Source organism: Rhinopithecus roxellana, chromosome 11 (genome assembly GCF_007565055.1).
Source record: "Rhinopithecus roxellana isolate Shanxi Qingling chromosome 11, ASM756505v1, whole genome shotgun sequence".
Lineage (NCBI taxonomy): Eukaryota > Metazoa > Chordata > Mammalia > Primates > Cercopithecidae > Rhinopithecus > Rhinopithecus roxellana.
Genome location: NC_044559.1, coordinates 91791510 through 91816213, shown reverse-complemented (window position 1 = coordinate 91816213; position 24704 = coordinate 91791510). Strand labels below are relative to the sequence as shown.

Here is a 24704-nt window from a genome sequence, read left to right as displayed (position 1 = left end):
GTGCCTGTAATCCCAGCTACTTGGGAGTCTGAGACAGGATAATCGCTTGAACCCGGGAGGCGGAGGTTGCAGTGAGCCAAGATCATGCCATTGCACTCCAGCCTGGGGGACAAGAGTGAAGCTCCATCTAAAAAAAAAAAAAAAAAAATTGCCTCCAACAGTTAACAGTGGATCTGGGTTTACTCTGGTAAATCTTATTTGGGTCATTCATGCATCCGATCCTTTTACCAGTTCTCTATGAATGGCCCTTGTTCCTATGGGACTCTGTGAAAAAAAGGGCATATCAAGGTGGATATCAGACTCTTTTTACTCTCACATAGTCTGTTTCCAGTTATTCCTGAAAACTCTTACAAAGGCTTTACTTGCTTGATATCAGGATATTACGTATCTGAATCCAAATTACCAGGAACAAAAGAAAAACTTGAAGGATTAAGAGAAACAAGAAGAGGTCTATAGAATAAAAAAAAATGAGTAACCAAGGAGCCAGCCCAAAATGGAGAAGTATTCTGGGGGGTTTTCTTTTCCTTTTTTCTTGAGACAGGTTCTCACTCTGTCACCCAGGCTGGAGTGCAATGGCGTGATCACAGCTCACTGCAGCCTCAACTCCTTAGGTTCAAGCAGTCCTCCCATCTCGGCCTCCCAAGTAGCAGAGATCACAGGTATGCACCATCATGCCCAGCTAATTTTTAATTTTTTTTCTAGAGATGGAGTCTCCCTATGTTGCCCAGGCTTGTCTTGAACAGGGCTCAAGCAATCCTCCCACTTTGGCTTCCCAAAGTGTTGGGATTACAGGCATAAGCCACTGTACCCGGCCTCTGGGGGTTTTCAGTAGGCAAGAGGTCTTAACCTTCTATGGCTTCTTGTTTTATTATGTCCTCAAATTTCCAATCCATCCATACCACCTCTAGCCCCTATTCTAATAGAGTTCTTGCTATAAGCTAAAGAACCTTCTCTGCAGTTTCTATTGCCTGCCTGGGGAGAACTGGTAAGTTCTTGGCTAACTACACTGTTAGAATTATTACAGGGAAAGATGAATTCCTGAAATTCTATATTATGAACTATTTTTTTTCCAAATAATTTTTTTTTTTTTTTTTTTTTTTTTTGAGACAAGGTCTGGCTCTATTGCCTAGGCTGGAGTGCAGTGATGTGATCTCAGCTCCTTGCAGACTTTGCCTCCTGGGCGCAAGCCATCTTCCCATCAGCCTCCTGAATAGCTGGGACAACAGGCACACAGCACCCCCACAGCTAGCTAATTTTTGTATTTTTGGTAGACGGCGTTTCGCCATGTTGCCCAGGCTGGTCTTGAACTCCTAAGCTCAAGCAATCCGCCCGCCTCAGCCTCCCAAAGTTCTGGGTTTACAGGCGTGAGTCACTGTGCCTGGCTCCAGAGAAATATTATTATACATGGTGGTAAGTTATGATTATACTTATGCTTCAGAAACACAATGGGTTATAGATATACAGCCTTTAAGCACCTGCCTGAGAATATAAATACCACATTGTCTCTATGTATTCCAAACAACTAATTTTAGGAACTTGATTTTAAGTTAGGGCCTGATTTTGCAGAATTTAAATGCTTGAATTAACTTAGCCAAAGGAACTACAGAAGCAATATGATGAAAATATGTGCTTTTTGTTTGACCATAAATGTGTATAGTAAATACACATTTGGCTATATATTTATTATCTTAACCAGTACTCCAAGTTGAGAGGTGATGAAAACAGAGAGCTCAATGAGTTGTTTAAAATATACTATTAGAGGCCAGGTGTGGTGGCTTATGCCTGTCATCCCAGCACTTTGGGTGGCTGAGGCAGGCGGATCAGCTGAGGTCAGGAGTTTGGGACCAGCCAGGCCAACGGGGTGACACCTCGTCTCTACTAAAAATACAAAAAAGTAGCCAGGCGTGGTGGTGAGTGTCTGTAGTCCCAGCTACTTGGGAGGCTGAGGCATGAGAATCACTTGAACCTGGGAGGCACAGGTTGTAGTGAGCCGAGATCGTGCCACTGCACTCCAGCCTGGGTGACAAAGTGAAACTCCATCTCAAAAAAACAAACAAACAAAAAAACACACAAAAAAACAAAAAAAGCCATATATATATATATATATATATATATATATATATATATTATATACATTATTAGTAACCAGGCAGTGAGGATACACTTGTAACCAGATTGTAATCAGAAGTTTCTACTGAGGCACCAAGATGGGCTAGATATCAGAAAACAAGTGACTTTTGAGACACACTGTTCTTCAGAAGTTTCAAAGCAGGTGCGTAAGGACAGCTTAGATGATTTCAACCTTTTACCTCCATCACAGACACAAGAGTCAGGAGGGAGAAGACCCAGCAAGAGGACTTTGGAGAGAGCCGTTAATGCCTGTGAGATGCCCACCTCCATCCCTAACCCTGGGGTACTTGTTTCACCTCAAGTTTAGCGAGGGAGATTAAATGGACCCCCTTGGAGAGGGTCCATTGGAGAGCTTGGCAAGCTTGCTATGCCTCCTACAGTTAGGGGGACACAGGGGTTTGCCATCTGCCCCCTGCCTGAGAAATCTAAAGAGTGAGGAGCAAGCTGGTTGTTTGGGGATGGGCAAGTGGAAGGCTGTCTTGAGTGGCCTGCAGGCCTACAGTGTGTCAGGGCAGAGGGCGTGCTGTGGTTCCCATGATGCATCCCTAGGCCACGGACAAAACAAAGTCAATGTGGGATCAGCTTAGGTCCTTTCAGGATCAGGAAAGGAAGGAATCAGGAGCAGAAGTTAGGCCGGGCGTGGTGGCTCACGTCTGTAATCCCAGCACTTTGGGAGGCTGAAGTAGGTGGATCACTTGATGTCAAGAGTTCGAGACCAGCCTGGCCAACATGGTGAAACCCCATCTCTATTACAAATACAAAAGTTAGCCAGGCATGATGGTGAGCACCTGTAATCCCAGCTATTCAGGAGGCTGAGGCAGGAGAATCTTGAACCCAGGAGATGGAGATTGCAGTGAGCCGAGATCATGCCACTGCAATTCAGCCTGGGCAACAGAGCAAGACTCCGTCTCAAAAAAAAAAAAAATTAAAATTAAATGTAAAGGTATTTTCTGCACTGTTCTGCACAAACGTTTCACTATCAATTCACTGTCCATAAATGTGCATTTTAAATGTCCAGTACGGGGTTTATGCTGTGTTCTCCATGTTCTTTTGCCTCATCTCCTTTGTGAGTAAAAACAGGAGTTTTTGTGTTAGCTGCTCATAGATGATGTCTACACTCAAAGGAAAGAATATATTTTTCTATGTAAATCTGGGTGTTATAGAAATTAAATCAATGAGAAATGACCCATCCTCTCTAGGCTCATGAATTGCATGGAATTAGAGTTGCTCTATGACAGGAAATGAAAAAGTTAAAAATATTTACTTCAGAAGAATATGCCACTTGAAAATATAACCATTTTTTTTAAAAACAGACAATCCTCTTAAGGCTGATAAATTGACAACTTGAAACATTTGATTTCTGGGACACATCTGCAAAAAGTTTCTTCAAATTGGCAGTTCCTTCAAATTGGTGGAGACAGTTTTTCTGTTGCCAACCATAGTGTAATGACGCATCCCAGTTGGACATGGCACTGCTGAGGTATGGGCCATGATCCAACAGTCACTGCCTGAGCTCACCCCTGGCTTTCTCTACTCTGTGTCCTGAGCCTGGAATTCAGGGGTAGATAATCAAACAGGATCAAGCCAGCTAGGAAACCTGCTCAAAGTGTTCCCAATAGATTCTGGGTATGAAGTGCACTAAAAGAAAGCATTGCATGTTAGAGAAAGTGTTCTCCTCTTCTTTCCAGAGACAGCCAGAGTTTAGAGACAGAAGAAAAGATTCTTAGATAAACTTGGAGGTAGGCCGGGCACAGTGGCCCACGCCTGTAATCCCAGCACATTGGGAGGCCAAGGCAGTGGATCACTTGAGCTCAGGAGTTCGAGACTAGCCTGGGCAAAATGGTGAAACTCCGTCTGTACAAATAACACAAGAATTAGCCAGGAGTAGTGGCACGTGCCTGTAGTGCCATCTACTTGGAGGTCTCAGGTAGGAGAATTGCTTGAGCGCGGGAGGTGAAGGTTGCAGTGAGCAGAGAATGCACCATTGCACTCTGCACTCCAATCTGGGTGACAGAAACTTGGAGGTTCACATGCCTAGAAGATAATTTCTTTTGCTATTTATCTAGCAATCACTTGTTGCCTTCAATAGAAATAACTAGTTGTCATAGTCTACCCTGTCTCTGCTGCCAAATTCTTAGTAAGTACCTATTATGTGCTAAACACTGTGATAGACAATGGGGATACAACATTCTGCACCTTCTCTACAACAGTCTCTCCAACATTCTCTACCTTCAAGGAGCTTGCATAAAAATACTTTTAATCCAATTTTGTACTTAAGAATAAAGAATTCTTAAAAGATGCACAGATTTACTTTATACTTAAATGTTTGGTTAACACAAGAGTTTTGTTTAATTTCTGTGTGCTTTTAAAAGTTTTCATCTTGGCAAAACCTCATCTCTATAAATAAACTACAAATAAGCAGGTGGCTTGTACCTGTAGACCCAGCCACTGGGGGTGGGGCTGAGGTGGGAGGATTACTTGAGCCCAGGAGGTCAAGACTGCAATGAGTGGAGATCGCACCACTGCACTCCAGCCTGGGTGACAGAGTGATACCCTGTCTCAAAAAAATAAAAAAGTTTTCATCTTTTAAAATCAGCTGATTAAGTTGGATTGTTACCATAATGGGTAGTATCCATAATGAGGTATAATCAGAATCTATATAGTCAAGTGAACTATTTTCCATAGTTTTGCAGCAAATCCAAACTTTTCTACTTGGTTAACAGTTGTATTACCTTATCTGAAACCAATGTAAATCCCATAGCTGGGGTTAATCCAGCAATGTTCACTGAGCACCTACTCTGCACCATGCACGACAGGGATGCAGCAATGAACAAGACACCTCCCAATCTGAGCCCCTAGGGAGCTTCTGACTGCTGCATTCTATGTGGGTCCATGGCAGAGGATACAGAGACACTTCACTATCCCAGCAGCCGGGGTCCTGCAATGCCCAAAGTGGGCAGCATAAAGCCAGTGGCCTTACAAAGTAGAATGTAAGGCCAATGTGAAATTCTTGTTAGAAAGGGAATGAATGGCATGACTATTCATGGCTCACAAAAGAGGATTGTCATAAAGAATTCATGGTAAGAGATGAAAGAGGAAAGACTTAAATAGAAGATCTGACAGAACAGCTTAGAAGGAGATTAGAGGAACAAAAGGCAGAACAAATATTAGGTACTTATTTTTTTCCCTCTGTCACATAGGGCAGTATCTGGAAACTGCAGATAGTTTAAAATAAATAATAATAATAATAATAATAATAATAAAAAGCAGGGGGTGTGAGAGGACCAAATAAAGAGATGGGAAAGTTTCCAGAGAAATGAGGTCAAGGAGGAAAGCTGGAATAAGACATTAGCTGGGGGTAGAGGGGTGGGAAATGGAGATTAGAAATTAACAATCAATCAACATAGCTAGTTAACAAATACTTACTGGGTGCAGAACTTCATGCTAAGTCATGTATGAATTAAAATCATTTGTCATGAAAGCTCCATTATGCTTTGCGATCCTGGATTCCTTTTTTTAAATTTTTTTGTTTTTGAGGCACAGTCTTGCTCTGTCACCCAGACTGGAGCTCAGTGGCACAATCTCGGCTCACTGCAACCCCCACCTCCTAGGTTCAAGTGATTTTCCTGCCTCAGCCTCCCACGTAGTTGGGACTACAGGCACCCACCACCACACCCATCTAATTTTTGTATGTTTAGTAGAGACGGGGTTTCACTGTTGGCCAGGCTGGTCTTGAATTCCTGATCTCAAGTGATCCGCCTGTCTCGGCCTCCCAAAGTGCTAGGATTACAGGCCTGAACCACCACGCCCGGCTGTGATCCTGGATTCCTTTGACTTTGTAGACTCACCACTCTAACTTAAACCATTTAGGTTTTATCGATATCCAGTCAAGATCCACTGGTGATGAATGGTACTCTTCAGAATAGGAAACGATGCAGCCTAAAATCTAGAAATAAGGAAACCTTTCTCTTGGCTTATCCCCAACTCAAAGACACTTGGTTGTAAGTTTAGAAAGCTAAAAATTTTAATAAATATGAGCCTCTGAAAGGATGGCACCTTCTCATTTCACAAGGTTCTAAGAATCAACAAATGTTACTTGCTAATTGTAAATATATAAGTTAACGAGTTAAAGGGCAAAGACTGAACTATCACAACAGAGAAACACAAAGCAGTAGATACATCAAAGGAAAACCATTTTAAAACATAATTTATAAATCTGAGTTCTGGGGAGAAAATTGGTTATAGTCAGTAATATTCATTGTTCAAAGACTTCTGATTTATTTTCATGCTCTGCACAATGTGTTAATGCTAGATTATGCAAATGTTCTAGGACAGTTTATTCTTTATTTACTTAGAACTAAAATAGGGCAAGAGAACCCAGCTTTCTGGACCTAAAAATTTTCAAAGCAAAACAAATGCATACTCTTCCGAAGGAATCATTTGCACCCCCTTCCCATGTGTGTAGGCTGATATGGGAGTAAGAACACAGATTGTTTTCATGCCTGTGACCCCGGACGCAGGCCTAGATCAATACATAGGTGTCTCTTCATAATTTTTCTCTGCTTGTCTAATGTTTTTACACTTTCCTAAGCTGACTTTCTTCTTAACTTCACCAGCGTGGGTCACAGTATATTTTAGACAGTTCTTCACGACGTTTTTACTGTCATTTCCCAAGGCAGCAATGGATAAAACAATATAATATGATCATCATTTTATTTCCCAAAACTTCCTCAGAGTCAACATCTGCCATCCAAATGCAAGCACTCCATCTCAGACAGCTCCTACCTTCCCAAATTTCATTTATGCAGCTTGGATTTCATTATCCATGGCATGGAACATAGTCTAAGATCAATTCTGTAATTAACCAACTGTAATAATTCTCAGAATAATAATTCTCAGAAGAATGACACATGTCACAAATATTCAGATGAGTGTGTTGAGATGCTTTTAGAGACTTTCCTAGTTCCTGCGATTAGTCCAGAAGTTAATTCATGATGGAGGTTTAAGCGAGATTTCCACTGGATTTATGGCATTCAATTTGTGGAATTTCACGTTTACATGTACACACATGTCAGGTAACTAAGAGAAAAACCCTTCTTTCCCCTGAGTTGGGCAATGGGGTATCCTGGATCTACCTACAGATTAACTATAAAAGTAAAATCAAACAGCGTATGTACTGAGCTAGCATTGTTTTTACAAGGCTCTAATTGCTTGCTCTCCCAGTTGTAAAAGACATAGGCTGAATACAGCTATGATTACAATGACTTAGAAGGATTAATAACCACAAGTGTGGTGACAGTATTATAGGAAAACAAATCTGCATTAGATAGAGCAACATTTATAGGGCTTGAAGGTAACTGTTCTCATAAAACTGAAAACGCTGCAGCATTTCAGGGAAAATGTGAGAGTATCCCGGAAACCATAGCTCTAGTTCCAGTTCCACTATTGAGCCTGTGCCTTAGTTTCTCTGTCTAGAAGATGGAAGAGAAGAACAGTGGCGTTGGTATTTGCTTCCCAGAAATAGATGAAATTTGGTGAAATAATCCATGAAAAGTATACTCAGTTATGGCAAGTTTAACTATTGCCCTTAATAATTTTAAGTGAATTTTTAAAAGGTTTTAAGCACCACATTTTCAAAAGAATCCACTCAGTATAAGTTGCTCAATATATAACACAATTGCAAACTACCGTATATCCATGGCTCCACTGGAAGTAAGAGACAGAAACACTAAGGAAAACAGCATGTGCTCCGGGAAATCGGGAACTTTGTTTCTAGGAGTTCACAAATTCCACAATATTTGGCATATTGTATTGACTGAAATTTTGTTATATTTTTGTCAGTTCCCATCTTGGGAAATAAACCAAGAGTTAGATTATTAAAATGTAAACCTGCATTAAAAATAACCATGTGATTCTCAAAAGCAAAAATAAATGCCTCAAATCAGAACATGTTCAGTCTATCTTTCTTTTGTTTGAATGATGCTCGCAGGTGGCTTTCCTGTCTTTCCTTTGGTGTAAGCATTTACTAGAAAGCAAAGAGTTGTACAGGTTGAACCACAGGAAATTGTCTAATGGCTATTTCACATGATTCAACCTAATATAAGGATTGAGAGGTACTGGTGACCAAACTTTTAAGCACATTAGATTGAAGATTAGACAACTTAGAACCCCAGAGTTCCTTAAAGTCTAGGTCATAGGCTGGGTGTGGTGTCTTACGCCTGTAATCCCAGCACTTTGGAAGGCTGAGGCAGGATTGCTTGAGCCCAGGAGTTTGAGACAAGACTGGGCAAAATGGCAAGACCCCGTCTCTACAAAAAATTAAAAAATTAGCTGGGCACGTAGTCTCAGCTACTTGGGAGGCTAAGGCAAGAGGATCGCTTGAGCCTGGGAGGTCAAGGTTGCAGTGAGCCATGATCGTACCACTGCACCCCAGCCTGGGTGACAGAGCGAGACTTGTCTCAAAAAACTTTAGATTGTAAACTGGGCTGAGGATTGCTGGGATTCATAATAGATTGTCTGCTCTCTTCTTTAATGTATCCTATTCTAGGTAAATACATGTAAACAAGTAAACTGAGTTAACTACTGGGAGAATTAAGAACTACAGATCCACACAGGCAGATTTCTTTGGTTAGTCTGTGCTCTACCATCTGAGCTGCAACATCAGCCTCACTGAGGTTACCTGAGTATCCGAGGACTGAATCAAGCAAAATTATATTCCTTACAATAAAATTTCAATAAACCTTCTGAATCCAACAATCTTACCTGCTGGTTTGGTCTGACATCACTGAAATTTATTTTTTTCCCCAAGTCTCGAATCACCGCGTTCTTAGTTTCACGAATGTGATCATCACTCACTGGTTGAGGAGACTTTGTATTTTTCTTCACTAATCCCTGGGACGGCCTGTAAGATAAATCCACACCCGACACACCCATGAAAAGCACTGGCCAGGGTGAAAAGGCCTAGAAATCAGAATGGTTGAAGTGACAACCAGAAACCAGCAGTCATTAGGCACTTAGGGAATTAAGCCCTGTGCAGAGAATCAGTATTTGTAAAGGTCTTTTTGATATTTTAATTAAAACAAAATTTTTTTGAAACAGAGTCTCACTCTGCCACCCAGGCTGGAGTGCAGTGGTGCAATCTCGGCTCACTGCAAACTCCGCCTCTTGGGTTCAATGATTCTCCTGCCTCAGCCTCCCGAGTAGCGGGGATTACAGGCATGCACCAACATGCCCAGCTAATTTTTTGTGTTTCTCCTAGAGATGGGGATTTCACCTTGTTGCCTAGGCTGCTGTCAAACACCAGATCTCAAGTGATCCACCTTCCTCGGCCTCCCAAAGTGCTGGGATTACAGGCGCGAGCTACCACACCTAGCCTGATATTTTAATTATTAATAATCATTCAAAGTAATCATCTCCTTTGTCCTGAAGTGTTCCACATCCATTCTGTGTCTAAGAGAATAAGATTATCTAGGAATCCACAAAATGAGAGTCCTGTCCCAGATCAAGCTATTCACTGCACGTATCGCCTCTTAACTAGCATCTTACATCAAGAAACCCCAATGACACTTACATGGATGGTGCACTTCTAGGCAGCCCCATGGCATTTGTGGGTGGGATGGAAGGGAGAGAAGGCAGAACAGAGCTGAGAAAAGCCACTGGGTTCTGAATCCGGCTGGTAGGAGAGACAGGAGTTGGGGACACACAGCGGGGCTGAAACTGGTTTCCGCTGGGGATGGAAAATGTGAGTGGTGGTGGTGTTGGCTCTGTTGGGCCTGGTGGGGGTGGTTCATTTTGGATGGAAAGCCCTCCTGGAGATTTGGTTTGCATGGAGGGGTGAGACACTAAGAGGCTTTCTTTGCTCACTGTCCTCTGAATAGTTTGAGGAGTGCTGCTCAAAGTGAACACTGGAGAGCTGGAAGGGGCCACAGTTGCTGCGGTGGTGTTCGTGGAGGGGAAGAAATGCTTCGGCCGGGCCAAGCTGAACGTCTGTGATGAAGGAGCCTTCACCTGCTTACTGGATGTTGTCACCGCTGGGGGAGCAGTGGAGTTCAAAACACTCATGTTGAAAGGAAACTCCTTAGGAGATGAAGGAGATGGGTTTTGCAACTGGTGTTGTTCCAGTAAGACTTGGTTATGAAGCTGTTGTAACTGAGTGGAATCACTGTACACAAAACAAGGGTAAACAAGGGTGGAGAGAGAGAAGGAAATGTGTTATTATTGGCCTCACCTTTCAAACAATGTACAGACAGACTGTTTATAACTTGATGATAGGCAGGGCACGGTGGCTCATGCCTGTAATCCCGGCACTTTGGGAGGCGGAGACAGGGGGATCACTTGAGTCCAGGAGCTTGAGACCAGCCTGGGCAACGTGGTGAAACTCTGTCTCTACAAAAAAAAAAAAAAAATTTATATATATATGAGGCCGAGGTGGGAGGATTGCTTCAGCGATCCCAGGAGGATCCCAGGAAGATCACTTGAGATCCCAGGCTTGAGCCTGGAGGCGGAGATTGCAGCGAGTCCTGATCGTGCCACTGCACTCCAGCCTTGGTGACAGAGTGAGACCTGTCTCAATAAATAAATAAAATAAAATAAAATAAAATAACTTGACCCTAATAAAGAACACACAACCAGAGTGGCAAAAATCAGCTGACCAATAATTGGTGAGTTTGTCCTTCCTTCTTTCCAAGGGCGTCATTGACACTGTATTCTTTGTATTGTGACCTTTGAGTTGTGCAACAAAGAGTTTATAAATTGGAAAAGAGAAATAGAGACAATGTTTCTCTTGTAGGCAGTGCTGAGAGTTCTGATGACTAGCGAAAAGTATCCCAGCTTCAGAACAGAAGGCACTGAGCTACACACCAGTGTGAGTTACTGAAAAGGGCCGAATTCTCCATAAGAACATGCTGTATTCTCCACTCTGCCTTGTTTTAGAGCAGACCTTAACAAAGAAGCCAGATGTGTCTCAGAGGGGTTTCTCATTCTCTTGTGATGACAAACCTTTATAGATAAGGTGACCATATGTCCCGACACATTCAGGAAGGTCCTGGTTTAACATCTTTTCCTGGCATCATTATTTTTGTTTTTGTTTTTGTTTTTGTTTTTGAGACAGGGTCTTACTCTTTTACCCAGGCTGGAGTGCAGTGGTGCGATCTCCGCTCACTGCAACCTCTGCCTCCTGGGTTCAAGCGATTCTTGTGTTTCAGCCTCCCAAGTAGCTGGGACCACAGGTGTCTGCCACCATGCCCGGCTAAATTTTGTATTTTTAGTAGAGACAGGGTTTCACCATTTTAGCTAGACTGGTCTTGAACTCCTGACCTCAAATGATCTGCCCGTCTTGGCCTCCCAAACTGGTGGGATCGCAGGCGCGAGCCACCGTGCCTGGCCCTGACATCATTATTAATAGAAGTCACTTTCACTCTCAGAAATGTCCTAATTTGAATGATGATTATTTGCTCACCCTGATTATAAACCTTGCCTTAGACTTTTATTGTTCCTAAAAGGAGAAAGATCAAACTGGAAGCAGTTTCTCCATTTATAGAACCTGAGTCACAGAGGCATCACATGATTTGCCTTAATGGTCCGTTGAATTCAATGGTCTGTTGAATTCAGTGGTCTATTAAATTTCTCTTCATGAAAGAGTTCTTTTTTAACAAAGTGTAATGAAAATGTCTTAAAATCATATATGCATAAAGTCATTAAGGCTGCCAAACTTTGATGTTTAGGAGAATCTACTCTTGAATGAGTAACCACAGGAGGACCCATATGTGGGATCACAGTGCTTCAGGACCACTAATTATATGATCTTTATTTTATTTTTATTTTTTAATTATTTTAGGCAGTCTTACTCTGTCACCTAGACTGGAGTGCAGTGGCACAATGGCGGGTCACTGTAGCCCCGACCTCCTGAGTTCAAGTGATCCTCCTGCCTTAGCGTCCCAAGTAGCTGGGACCACAGGTGCGCACCTCCTGGCCCCGCCAATTTGTATAGTTTTTGTAGAGTTGGGGGTCTTGTCATGTTGCCCAGGCTGGTCTCAAACACCTGAGCTCAAGCAATTTGCCTGCCTTGGCCTCCCAATTTGCTAGAATTACAGGCATGAGCCACTGCGCCTGGCCGGTTTTATGTTCTTTGGAAATATGTGTTGCTTTTGGGACACAGAGACTCTGCATTATAAGGAATACAAAAGAAATTATTAAGGATTTTGAATTCTGAAGATAAAATGCCAAACAACAAACTTGAGATACTGTATCAAGTACTTTTGAAAACGGTTTTGGCAATGACAATTTCTGGCAGTGTGTGCTGGAGCCAGTTCACTGGCTTTGAAGAACAGATAGTGCACATCTCATTTCAACTACCCATTCGATGACTTTCTCTTAGTAGCTTGAAATTGGTGCAAATGCTAAAAATCAGGGCTTTCTCTCCCCTGTCGGTCATTGAACACTTTCCAGTGCATCACTGACTTGGAAAACTAATTCTGAGTAAATCTGCTGTGGTTTTAGCAGCAGTCACTGTGCTGGTTGCACATTTGAATCACCTGGAGACTGTAAAAGACAAATGAACCTTGCTGATTTAGGCACCTGCTCAGTTAATTTACCTGCAATGGAATTCAGACAGAGTTATTATTATCTTTTCAAATGTAGGTCAGTCATTCTCAAACTTTACTGGGCCTCAGAATCCTCTGCAGGGCCTGTTAAAACACAGGTTTCTGGCCCCCATCCCTAGAGTTTCTGATTCGGCAGGTGTGGGGTGGAGCCTGGGAGTCTGCATTCCAACAAGCTTCCAGGTGATGCTGATGTGGCGGGTCTGCCTACCACAAGGCCCCAGCTGATTCTCACAGTCACCCAGGACTGAGAACCGCTGCCCTAAAGAAACACTTGGCCCCAAAGCATAGGCTTTCCTAGTATATTCTGACCTTTGTCTGACATGTATCTCACTTTTAAATGTTAATTATTGTGTTTTCCTGGTGTAGCGGGTGAGTGGTAGGGAGTGGGGAAGAGTTGCAACTCAGGGTTGTTACTTTCTTTTTCTTTTTTCTCTCTTTTTGAGACAGAATCTTGCTCTGTCACCCAGGCTGGAGTGCAGTGGCATGATCTCAGTTCACTGCAAACTCTGCTTCCTATGTTCAAATGATTCTTCTGCCTCAGCCTGCCGAGTAGCTGGGATGACAGGCATGCGCCACTATGCCTGGCTAAATTTTGTGTTTTTAGTAGAGACGGGGTTTCACCATGTTGGCCAGGGTAGTCTAGAACTCCTGACCTCAAGTTATCCACCTGCCTTAGCCTCCTAAAGTGCTGGGATTACAGACGTGAGCCACCGCGCCCAGCCGAGGTTATTTCTCTAACTCTAGACCAGTGGTTTCCAAACTGGCTGCACATTAAAATAATCTGATTCAATTTAGATGGAAGGCATAAATATTTTTTAAAACCTCCAAATTTTATTCTAGAGTGTGGCCAGGATAAGGAATCACTGCTCTAGACAGCTTAATATTCAATCTGAAATTTCAAAGTCAGGCTTTGATGATACAAGGTTTAAAAATGATGGCTTCCCTTTCTGTTGCAATTTTAAGATCTACTTTATCTCTATTTTCCATATGAATAGCAAATAGAAGGAACAAGCAGAAAATTGTATCCTTGAGAAGACTGAGTCAATATATTTTAATGCAAAATGTGTGAGGTTAAACCAATGAGGTTAAAACTAGCAAGAAAAGGTTGTAGGCATGTAGATTTACAAAGGGTGTGTGTATGTGTGAGTGTGGTGAATATATATATTCATATCTATACTAATGTAAACATATGTATACACAAGAGAAAACTTAAGGAAGGCAAAGAATATTAAAGAATTATATAGTGCCGAGAACTATGTTTCTAGAGGGTGTCACTACATGATTTATTAGAGAGACGTCTATGTTAATTGGAAGTCTCATGCGGCAGACACTGCTGTCTACTTAATTCCTCCCTTGTAAAAGAACCCGATTTTGTTTAGGGTGGCAATATGTGCAGCTAAAGACTGCACTTCCAGCCTCCTTTGCAACTAATGTCTCATCTGCCTAAATTCTGGCCAAAGAGGCAGAAGCAGAAAATTTTGGTTGAAACCTCTAAGAAGTCTCCTTAGAAGAGATTCTAACATCAAGAGTGATGTCTGGGTGCAGTGGCTCACACCTGTAATCCCAGCACTTTGTAGATGTGGTGACTTGATCACCATCAGCTGTCTTGGGCCATGAGGGGACCTAGGGAAAAAGCCAGTGTTTGGGATGGCAGAGCAGAAAGACAGAAGGAGACTGGATTCTTAATGACCATGGAACCAACATTCATAGCCCCAGACTCCCTGTCTACTTTCTTTATATGAGAGAAAATAAACCCTCAAGTATTTAAACCCTGTTAGTTTGGGTTGTCTGCAACGTGAAGCTCAACTTAATCCTAACTGACATACCTGAGGACTGAACTCTGACCTTTTTGTATGCTCAAATCCTATCCTAAGGGACCTAGGGAAAGTCACTTCTAAAACAAACCATAGCCATAAAATCTCATGAAACAGGTCTTTTTTTTTTTTTTTTTTTTTTTTTTTTTTAAGAAAGAATCTCATTCTGTCACCCAGGCTGGAGTGCAGTGGTGCAATCTCGGTTCATCGCAACCTCTGCCTCCTAGGTTCAAGCAATTCTCCCACTTCAGCCTCCTGAGTAGCTGGGATTAAAGGCATGCGCCACCAAACCTGGCTAATTGTAACAGGCCTTTTTGACCCACTGTATGGTGGTTTTCTTCTCATCCCGACTCTGGCATGGCATCACGTGACCAACAGCAGACTCCCTTATTTTAACTTAAACATTCCTTTCTACTGACTCCAAGTTTTCAGACAAAACTTAACTCTTTCAATTGCCAACCACAGAATCCCCAGCCCCACCTATGACTGGTAAGTCCCTGCTTTGCGATGTCCTGCATTTTGGGGCCAAACCAATGTTTATCTTCTTGTATTGATGTATGATTTTACCTGCAATTCTTGTGTTCCTGAAATGCATAAAACCAAACTGCAACCTGACTGCCTTGGGTGCACTTTCTCTGGACCTCTGGAGACTGTGTTTCCCTGGGTCGTAGTCACTCATATTGACTTAGAATAAACCTCTTTAAATCTGTTGGCAGAATTTCTTTTTTCCATCGTACTATGTATGGCCCCTAAAACTGTTACCGGGGAAGAGACAGTCCTACAAAGGAAGCAATTCCCCAGGAGGTTGTTTGGGGTTACCTGTCCCCTGTAACTCCCTTCTCTGAGAACTTCTCCCACCTACAGTTTCTTCCAAACATAAATCCTCTAACAGTTGAGTGTACTGGGGGAGGGGGCAGGAGGTCACCTGACCAGCCTGGACCAACTAGAATTGGGAGTTGAGCTGCTGAGATTGATTTAGTTAACAGTGGTACTTGACACAGATTATGATGTGGAATGGGGACATGGCCATGATGGGCCACTTATGAACTGATGGGTCTTCAAAGAGAGAAGAATGGATCAGATAAGTAAAGAGGAAACAAGGAGATGCTCATGTAGACAGAGGGCGAACCAGTCGCACAAGCTCTAGCAGACAGAGGCTGGACTGACCTGTGATCCTGAGATGACAGGTGAAGAGGCCCAGCTCCTACCTCTCCAGTTCTTCTCCTGCAGGGCTTGGTTCTGTTTGGCTTACCCATTTCTGCCTATATCCCTGCAGTAACCTCTTCCCCTCTTTTTACTTTAAGTGGATTCCTGTTTCCTGTGACTGACAGGACTTTGAGGGGACTGAGACATTTCCGGATGTCACTTGCTTAGAGGCATGTTTCACAACATTGAATCTTATGTCCAGAATTTTGCCGTATATGGTTTAGAATATAAACTAAACACGAATGACTTCCAGTGAACATCTCATGGTGATGAGCAAGCCACAGTGGGTGCACTGGTGCTGTAGATTTTGATGTTGATATTTAAAAGTTTTTGTAATTAGAAACAATTTTTTATGAATTTGATGTGTGGATGAAACAGGAAATAATAGCAATATCATGCCCTGTATTTGCTATGTTGTGGATGGACATTTTAAACATTGTAACATGGCTTTCTTTTTCTTTTTTTTCTTTTGAGACGGAGTCTCGTTCTGTCACCCAGGCTGGAGTGCAGTGGCACGATCTTGGCTCACTGCAAGCTCCACCTCTTGGGTTCACACCATTCTCCTGCCTCAGCCTCCCAAGTAGCTGGGACTACAGGCGCCCGCCACCATGCCGGGTTAATTTTTTGTATTTTTAGTAGAGACGGGGGTTTCACCATGTCAGCCAGGATGGTCTTGATCTCCTGATCTTGTGATCTGCCCACCTCAGCCTCCCAAAGTGCTGGGATTACAGGCGTGAGCCACCGCGCCCGGCCGTGATTGCAACACGGCTTTCTAGGGAGTCAGGACAGCAACCACAGTAGGCTCCTGAGTTGAGTCAGAAAATCATGACCACTTCTTTATCCTACTATATTTATCCAGCAGCAGCGCGGAACTATCTAAAAAATACTAAATAACTTTTCTATAATGACTACAGAAGCTTAAATTGAAGCAGAAATGAGAAATATAAGGATGAAATTACAGACTGTAAAGACGATCAGATACAAAAAACGTCTTTATAAGAGAAGCACAGAAGTGCTTTACCTGGGGCCTCTAATGTCAGAATGTCAGACAAATGTTTCTGAATTAGTTTAAGTGCAACATTGCTTGGAGGTAGAATATTAATTAAGGATAATAGTGATAGTGTGCTTCTATTAATGTAAGGATGTACATTTGGCAAAACATTTAATGTGTATTTTCTCATTTGGGAATTCCCCTTTTTGGTTCTTTTTTTTTTTTTTTTTTTTCCCCTGGACAAGTCTTGCTCTGTCACCCAGGCTGGGGTACAGTGGTACAATCACAGCTCACTGTAGCCTGAAACTCCTAGGCTCAAGTGATCCTCCTGCCTCTGTCTCCCAAGTAGCTAGAACTATAGGTATGCATCACCATGCCTGCTAATTTTTTTACTATAAATTTTTTTCTTTTAGAGACAGGGGTCTCACTATTTTTCCCAGGCTGGTCTCAAATTCCTGGGCTTAAGCGATCCTCCTGCCTCGGTCTCCCAAAGTGCTGGGATTACAGGTGTGAGCAACTGTGCCTAGCTGAGTTCCATTATTTTTAAGATCAGACTCAAGAAAAGATCATAGAAGCTCCTGGTTATTCATCCTACTTTTTACTTACAGTTTGGGTTTGGCCAGAACTGGAGGGGGCTCTTTGACGGGGGAAGAAGGCTCTGGGATTTTTGCTGCCTGTCCATTGAACCTCTCCTGGAAAGAATCGGGCCTGGTCTGTCTGGTGGTCACCACGCCACCCTCAGAGGATGCTTCACTTCCTTTATCATCTTCAGGCAGGTTGAAGTGCACACGAAGCCCAATCCTAGAGCTGGACCGGGGCTCGTTGTGGTTCACCAGAACTCCCTCGAGTTTGGGTTTGGGGGGTTGTTCCACAGACGGAGGCTCTGAGTCGGGTGGGGAGGGCTGTGGCTCAATAGCAGCCAGGTTGGTGGTGGAGTTGGCTGAGTGAAGAGACCCATCGTTGCTGAGGTCCTCATTTCCTGAAAGGACAATAACAGGACCTGAGTTGTCAGCCACTGCAAGCCTGAACTGGGGCATGTGCACAAATGGGAAAGTGTTCACACCAGATGAATGTATGAATGGGAAATGCTTGTCAAAAACAGATCATCATTGGGGCATTAAAGAATGGTAAGGATACAGGAAAAAAATTAAATTAAAAATAAAATACTAAATTTAAAGTATAAATACCCCTTTGGAAAGAAATTTAGAAATTTATTGAGGAGATGTTCTCTTAGGAAATATAATGGCGACAGCAGGGTAATTGCGGTGGTGGCTGTAAGTGCAATAAGAAATGGAAGACTGGACACTGTTCAAGAACATTTTCCTCAATAATTCAAATCTTTTTGGGAGAGCCAAGCCAGCTTCGTATGAAAAACAGTAAGGAATGGTAACACGAAGTCTGCATATTCACACTCAAAGTCACAGTCTAAACTGTTCTGGCATTAAAGGGTCCTTACCTCTCACATGCAGCTGTGCAATGCTTGACACTGTGCCGTATTTGTTGCTTGCAGTACATGTGAAGCACCCAGAATCTTCTGCAAACACCTCAGCAATGACCAAGGTGCAAATCTCCTCTATATGCCAGTGAAACAGAATGGTTACTGACTTAATTATGAAAATAGAATTATAGAATTTACTGATATCAGATGATGATTCTACAAAGTCAATATAAGAAGCCAGTTATATTAATTCTTTGAAAACAATTGGTCAAAACAATTATTTGATTGAATTGACTGATTAGTAGGCAAAATGAGTCAAAGAATGTAGAAACAATAACTCCATGCAGACAGGCCAAGTATTGACAGGGGGAATTTTTTTTTTTTTTTATAGACGGAATCTTGCTCTGTCACCCAGGCTGGAGTGCAGTGGCAAGATCTCGGCTCACTGCATCCTCCACCTCCCAGGTTCAAGTGATTCTCCTGCCTCAGCCTCCCGAGTAGCTGGGACTACAGGCGTGTGCCACCCGCTAATTTTTGTCTTTTTAGTAGAGATGGGGTTTCGCCATGTTGACAGGCTGGTCTTGAACTCCTGACTTCAAGTGATCCGCCCGCCTCGGCCTCCCAAAGTGCTGGGATTACAGGCGTGAGCCACCATGCCCGACCTGACAAGGGGATTTTGTAAAAATTGTTACATATTATGGATTCTCAGATAATCTTCTATTCTTATGTCATCAGTACAGATGGCAAAAATCGAAATGAATGACAATAAACTTTTGAAAAATCACAAAAACAAACTAGGAGTCAAAGGAAAAGGAAATTTCTGTGAAATTAAAGAACTAATAAAACATTTTCTAAACCTAGGTCTCTCGCTATTTCCCTGGGGAACTTTTGCAGTAAGATTATTTTAAACAAGGACCACAATTTAAAATTGGACAGCAAATATTTTGCTTTACTAGTAGTAAAGAAGTGATAGAGTAACTTGAAATTCTGGGTGAAAGAAGAGTGAAAGGCATTTCTACTTTTGTATCACTATGGTAAATCTTATGGATTACTCTGATACACTGTGAACAATGATCCTCTGTGAATGACTACAGAGGTGATTCCCAGGTAGAACCACATGACTGCCATCCAAAATTATTAAAGTTAGATATTCCTTGACAGCTAATAAAGAGGAGGTATAAGACAGTAGCATAAACCTCCAGTTATCACTCCATAGAAATGACATTAAAAACAAAATTATTAAAAAATAGTTGCATTAGGAGAAACTTGGCAGGCATCTCAGTGCTTCATGATAATTGAATTGAATTAACTAGACCATTTCTAGGAAATCTGGCTGGGGGGCATGGCAGGCAGTATTGAGTATTGCTGTTTGAACGCGTCCCCCAATATTCATGTGCTGGAAACAATTCCCAGTGTTTCAGTGTTGGGATGTGGAGCCTAAGGGGAGGTGTTTACGTCATAATGCCTCTGCCCTAATAAATGGATAAATGTTGTTATCATGGGAGTGGATTCGTCATGAAAGTAAGAATGGCCTCCTCTCTCCCTCCCTTCTCTTGTGCACTTGCTTTCTTGCCCTTCTGCCTTCTGCCATGGAATGACACAGCATGAAGGCCCTCATCAGATGCAGGCCCCTTGATCTTGGACTTTCCAGCCTCCAGAACTGTAAGAAATAGATCCCTGTTCCTTATTAAAAATCACCCAGTTTCAGGTATTCTGTTACAGCAGCACACAGTGGACCAAGGCAAGTACCTACTCAGTAACTCTTCCTCCTCCTACCTCCTTGTTGATAGAACTTTGGCTTTGTCTACTCTACTTGGAGTGGTCATATGTTTTGAAGAAAGCTGGCCCCTCTCAGCCTCAGGTGGTAAATCATGACTGGTCTAAGCCAGTCAAGCTAACTCCATTCTTGTTAAGTGGTAGTTGAGACACATAATTCCAGTCAGTGTGATATTGAAACCATCACCACAGGGTTGACAAGAATTGCATGCTCGGTTCGGGAAAGAAATATAGTTAAGCGTTAATCAGGCTGCACTTTGACCCACTTCCTTTGTCACTTAAAGTCATACAGCACTAGATCCTGACCATCTGCATCTGCTTGTTCCTATAGATAGGATTTCTGACATTAGGATCATAAGACTATTTAAGAATTGATTTGCATCCGCGTTGTTCCTATAGACAGGATTTTATTTATTTATTTATTTATTTTTTGAGATGGAGTCTTGCTCTGTCACCCAGGCTGGAGTGCAGTGGCGTGATCTCGGCTCACTGCAAGCTCTGCCTCCCAGGTTCACACTATTCTCTCGCCTCAGCCTCCCAAGTAGCCAGGACTACAGGCACCTGCCACCACACCCGGCTAATTTTTTGGATTTTTTAAAGTAGAGATGGGCTTTCACCATGTTAGCCAGGATGGTCTTGATCTTCTGACCTCATGATCCACCTGCCTCGGCCTCCCAAAGTGCTGGTATTACAGCCATGAGCCACCGTGCCCAGCCTCTATAGACAGGATTTCTAACATTAGAATCATAAGGCTTCTATTTTTTTTGAGACAAGGTCTTGCTCTGTTGCCCAGGCTGGAGTGTAGAGGCATAATTTCCACTCACTGCAGCCTACACCTCCCAGGTTTGAGTGATCCTCCCACCTGAGCCTCCTGAGTAGCTGGGACCACAGACATACACCACCATGCCTGGCTAATTTTTAAGTTTTTGTAGAGGTGGGAGTCTCACTATATTGCCCAGGCTGGTCTTTAACTCGTGTGCTGAAGCGATCCTCCCACCAAAGTGTTGGGATCATAGGTGTGAGCTACTGTGCCCAGCCTCATAAGGTTTTTGTTTAGGATCTCTTAAGGCATTTTTTCAGACCATGAATTCCAGCAACTAGTTTGAAGACCCCCACAGAAGATCGAGATCAGCAATGAGAACATGGCTTCTTCATCTCCCGGTCCCATGACTTCACCCTGCACTTTTCAACCAACCAGTGATCTCCGCTCTTCAATCCACTCCAAAACCCTTAAAAATCCTAGCCCGGCTAATTTTTGTAAATTTAGTAGAGATGGGGTTGTATGTATGTTGGCCTGGCTGGTCTCGAACTCCCAACCTCAGGTGATCCACCTGTCTCAGCCTCCCAAAGTGCTGGAATTACAGGTGTGGGCCACCATGCCCAGCCTGAAGAGAGAATTATAGTAATGAGATCACAAACCAGCTTTCTCTGACAGGGTTGCAAATACAATCTGATTTTTCTGGGTGGCACAGAGAGGGCATTCGGATGTTTTTGCCCTGTTTTGTGAGTGACTTGAACTTTCTAAGTTCGCCTACTGTCACTTGTATTTCATCTTAGTATCCTCCCAACTAAATCAAATCACATCACAGATATTTTACCGAATCTCTGCAAGCTGCAAAATCTGATGATGCATAAGTTTTGAGATACCTAGGCTATGGAACTGAAATTCACCTAGCATTATAAAAATTGCTTTGCCTAGTTTTGAGAGGGCTTAAATGGCAGCCATTTATGGAGGAAAAGAAACACTTCTCAATAACCAAGACACACTTCTCAATGACCAAGAACCAACTGCATTCATATGAGGTATTAAATATATATTCCAGATTTGCACATGCTCCCCTCCTCTCCTCCTACAATAATAGCTATAGCTCATTTGGATGGCTTTTTTTTTTTTTTTTTTTTTTTTAAGAACAGATGCTTTTTCTGTCACCCGGGTATTGTAGTGTCACGATCTTGGCTCACTGCAACCTCCACCTCCCAAGCTCAAGCGATTCTCCTGCCTCAGCCTCCCAAGTAGCTGGGATTACAGACATGCACCACCATGCCTGGCTAATTTTTGTATTTTTCCTAAAACTTTATTTTTCACTTTTTATTCATCTCAGTGTAACTTCATTATGCATTCTTATATATATAAAATCACTCATATACTAATGAATTACAGTTGAAATCATCTTTACCTGGCTCTGCCATGGATCGAGGTTCTAAAAGAAAAAGAAAAGTAGAAGATTCTGAGCATTTATTTTCCTGAGAAACTACATGTTCATCAGAAGCCTCCTATATAATTTCACAGTCTCTTGCACACTCAGGAGTGATACAATAAGGTTATGTGACAATATTGAGTAAGATGACTTTAACAGGGGTAGGATGGATATTACAGAAAGGCAGCAAAAGACCAAAAACTGGTTTTTTTTTTTTTTTTTTTTTTTTTTGAGACTGAGTTTTGCTCTTGTTGTCCAGGCTCGAGTGCAATGGCACGATCTTGTCTCACTGCAACCTCTGCCTCCTGGGTTCAAGCAATTCTCCTGCTTTAGCCTCCCAAGTAGCTGGAATTACAGGCATGTGCCACCACAACAGGCTCATTTTTGTATTTTTAGTAGAAACGGGGTTTCATTGTGTTGACCAGGCTAGTCTCGAACTCCTGACCTCAGGTGATCTGCCCACCTCACCCTCCCAAAGTACTGGGATTACAGGCATGAGCCACCGTGCCTTGCCCAAGAGCAACAATTAAATGATATTGCTTCCTCTTGAAATAAATCTGGGCTTCCACTTGGGGTACATAAACCTTAGCCAAGGACGTTTCCGAGTTAGCTCTATTTCAGAAATGACTTGCTTTTATTGGCACTCATTCAGCCTTACCTGAAAAAGGTTTGTGAAGACTGAGAGATTGTTCTTGGCTTTGGGCTCTGATATTCTAATAAAATGTACACTATACCTCCTGCTCTGAGGTTTCTAAGATTCAGAGCCTCAGGATAGATCAGAGTTTTTTCAAGAGTAGGTTTTGTTTTGTTTTGTTTTGTTTTGTTTGGTTTTTTGAGATAAAGTCTCGCTTTGTTGCCCAGGCTGGAGTACAGTGGCAAGACCTTGGCTCACTGCAACCTCCACCTCCTGGATTCAAGTGATTCTCCTGCCTCAGGCTCCTGAGTAACTAGGACTACAGGCGCCTGTCACCACACTCGGCTCATTTTTGTATTTTTAGTAGAGATGGGGTTTCACCATATTGGCCAGGCTGGTCTCAAACTTCTGGCCTCACGTGATCCGCCTGCCTCGGCCTCCCAAAGTGCTGGGATTAAAAGGTGTGAGCCACCATGCCCAGCCAGGAGTAGGTTCTTACCTTAAAATTCTTTGGGCTTCATGAAAATGCCCACGGTGGTACTGAATATAGGTGTTTAATTGATATTGAATTGCCAGCACTCAAAAAGTAGTTGTTGAACTTAGTTTTAATCTTCTTCACTGGTAAACCCACTGAATTTTTTTTCTCTCTCTGTTTTTTTTTTTTTGTTTGCTTGCTTTTTGTTTGTTTGGTTTGTTTTGTTTTGAGATAAGGTCTCACTCTGTTGCTCAGGCTGGAATGCAGTGGTGCGATCTCAGCTCACTGCAACTCTGTCTCCTGGGTTCAAGTGATTCTCCTGCCTCAACCTTCAGAGTAGCTGGGACTACAGGTGCATGTCACCACACCCGGCTGAGTTTTTGTTTTGTTTGTTTGTTTGTTTTGTTTTGTTTTGGTAGAAACAGGGTTTCACCATGTTGGCCAGGCTGGTCTCAAACTACTGACCTCAAATAATCCGTCTGCCTTGGCCTTACATTACCTGCCTTACATTACAGGTGTAAGCCACTGTGCCTGGCATCTCTCAGTTTAAATGGCATTCAGAATATATTATTGTTGCTGCTACTGCCAATAAAACCTGACAGTAGCACTGATTCCTATGTCACACTGATCTAAGGACTACTGTTTTGTGATAGACAGAAAAAGATTAAGAAAAAAGCAAGTAACTCACCACAAAAAATGATGTGTGTGAGGTAATACATATGTTCATTAGCTCAACTTAGCCACTCCACAATGTATATATATTTCAAAACATCATGTTGTACATGGTAAATTGTAAAATTTTTATTAATCAATGTAAAAAATAAAAAATAAATAAACAAAAGTTATACATGTTCATTGTGGAGAAACTAAAAAAATACAGAAATGCAAAAGGAAGTAAAACAATTGACCCTAGACTCACTGCCCAGAGAAAGACTGCCAACATTTTAGCAAATTTCTTTCCCAAGTTTTTCTATAATAGATTGTTCTACATAGTTAATAAAACATATTTTTAAAAAGCAAGTATGTTGCAATGTAGTTTATGGCTGAAATGGGTCAAGGAGAAAGCACTGCATGACAAGGTGAAAGCATGGTGCAATAAGAAAAGAAGAACTAACTATGTAAATTTCTAAATAATTCTTACAATAAAAAAGAGCAAGAACCCAATGTGAAATAAAGAAATACAAAGACCTAAGTAAACATGAAAAAGAAAAGTTTCATCCCAGATTTAATTAGTGAAGTGCAGATTAAAACAAGTGTTCCCATTTTTGGCCTGTAAAGTTAGTGAAGATTTTTAATAAAATGGTTAACACTCATTGTTGGTGAAGGTGTGAGACGAAAGGTATTCCCATGTATTGTTGGTTGTAGTAGGATATAGCTAGGGCGACGTGTGTCCCAGTTCAACTGGGACAGACCTAGTTTATGCCTGGGATCCCTGTATAAT

General features: G+C 42.2%; 1 protein-coding gene across 4 annotated transcripts in view; it reads right to left on the bottom strand.

Annotated features, from left to right (window-relative positions):
• The window catches only part of MYPN (myopalladin), a 106744-nt gene that overhangs the window by 28259 nt on the left and 53781 nt on the right, over positions 1–24704 (bottom strand). For 3 of the 4 annotated variants that reach the window (XM_010375370.2, XM_010375355.2, XM_030941333.1), the window contains 5 exons: positions 22134–22157; positions 18199–18315; positions 17349–17721; positions 9701–10291; positions 8893–9031 (listed from right to left, as the gene is read on the bottom strand). In XM_010375370.2, the coding sequence (XP_010373672.2) occupies positions 8893–9031; positions 9701–10291; positions 17349–17721; positions 18199–18315; positions 22134–22157 (1244 nt within the window). The remainder of the gene's footprint in view (positions 1–8892; positions 9032–9700; positions 10292–17348; positions 17722–18198; positions 18316–22133; positions 22158–24704) is intronic. The other variant, XM_030941332.1, reaches the window with a different exon arrangement.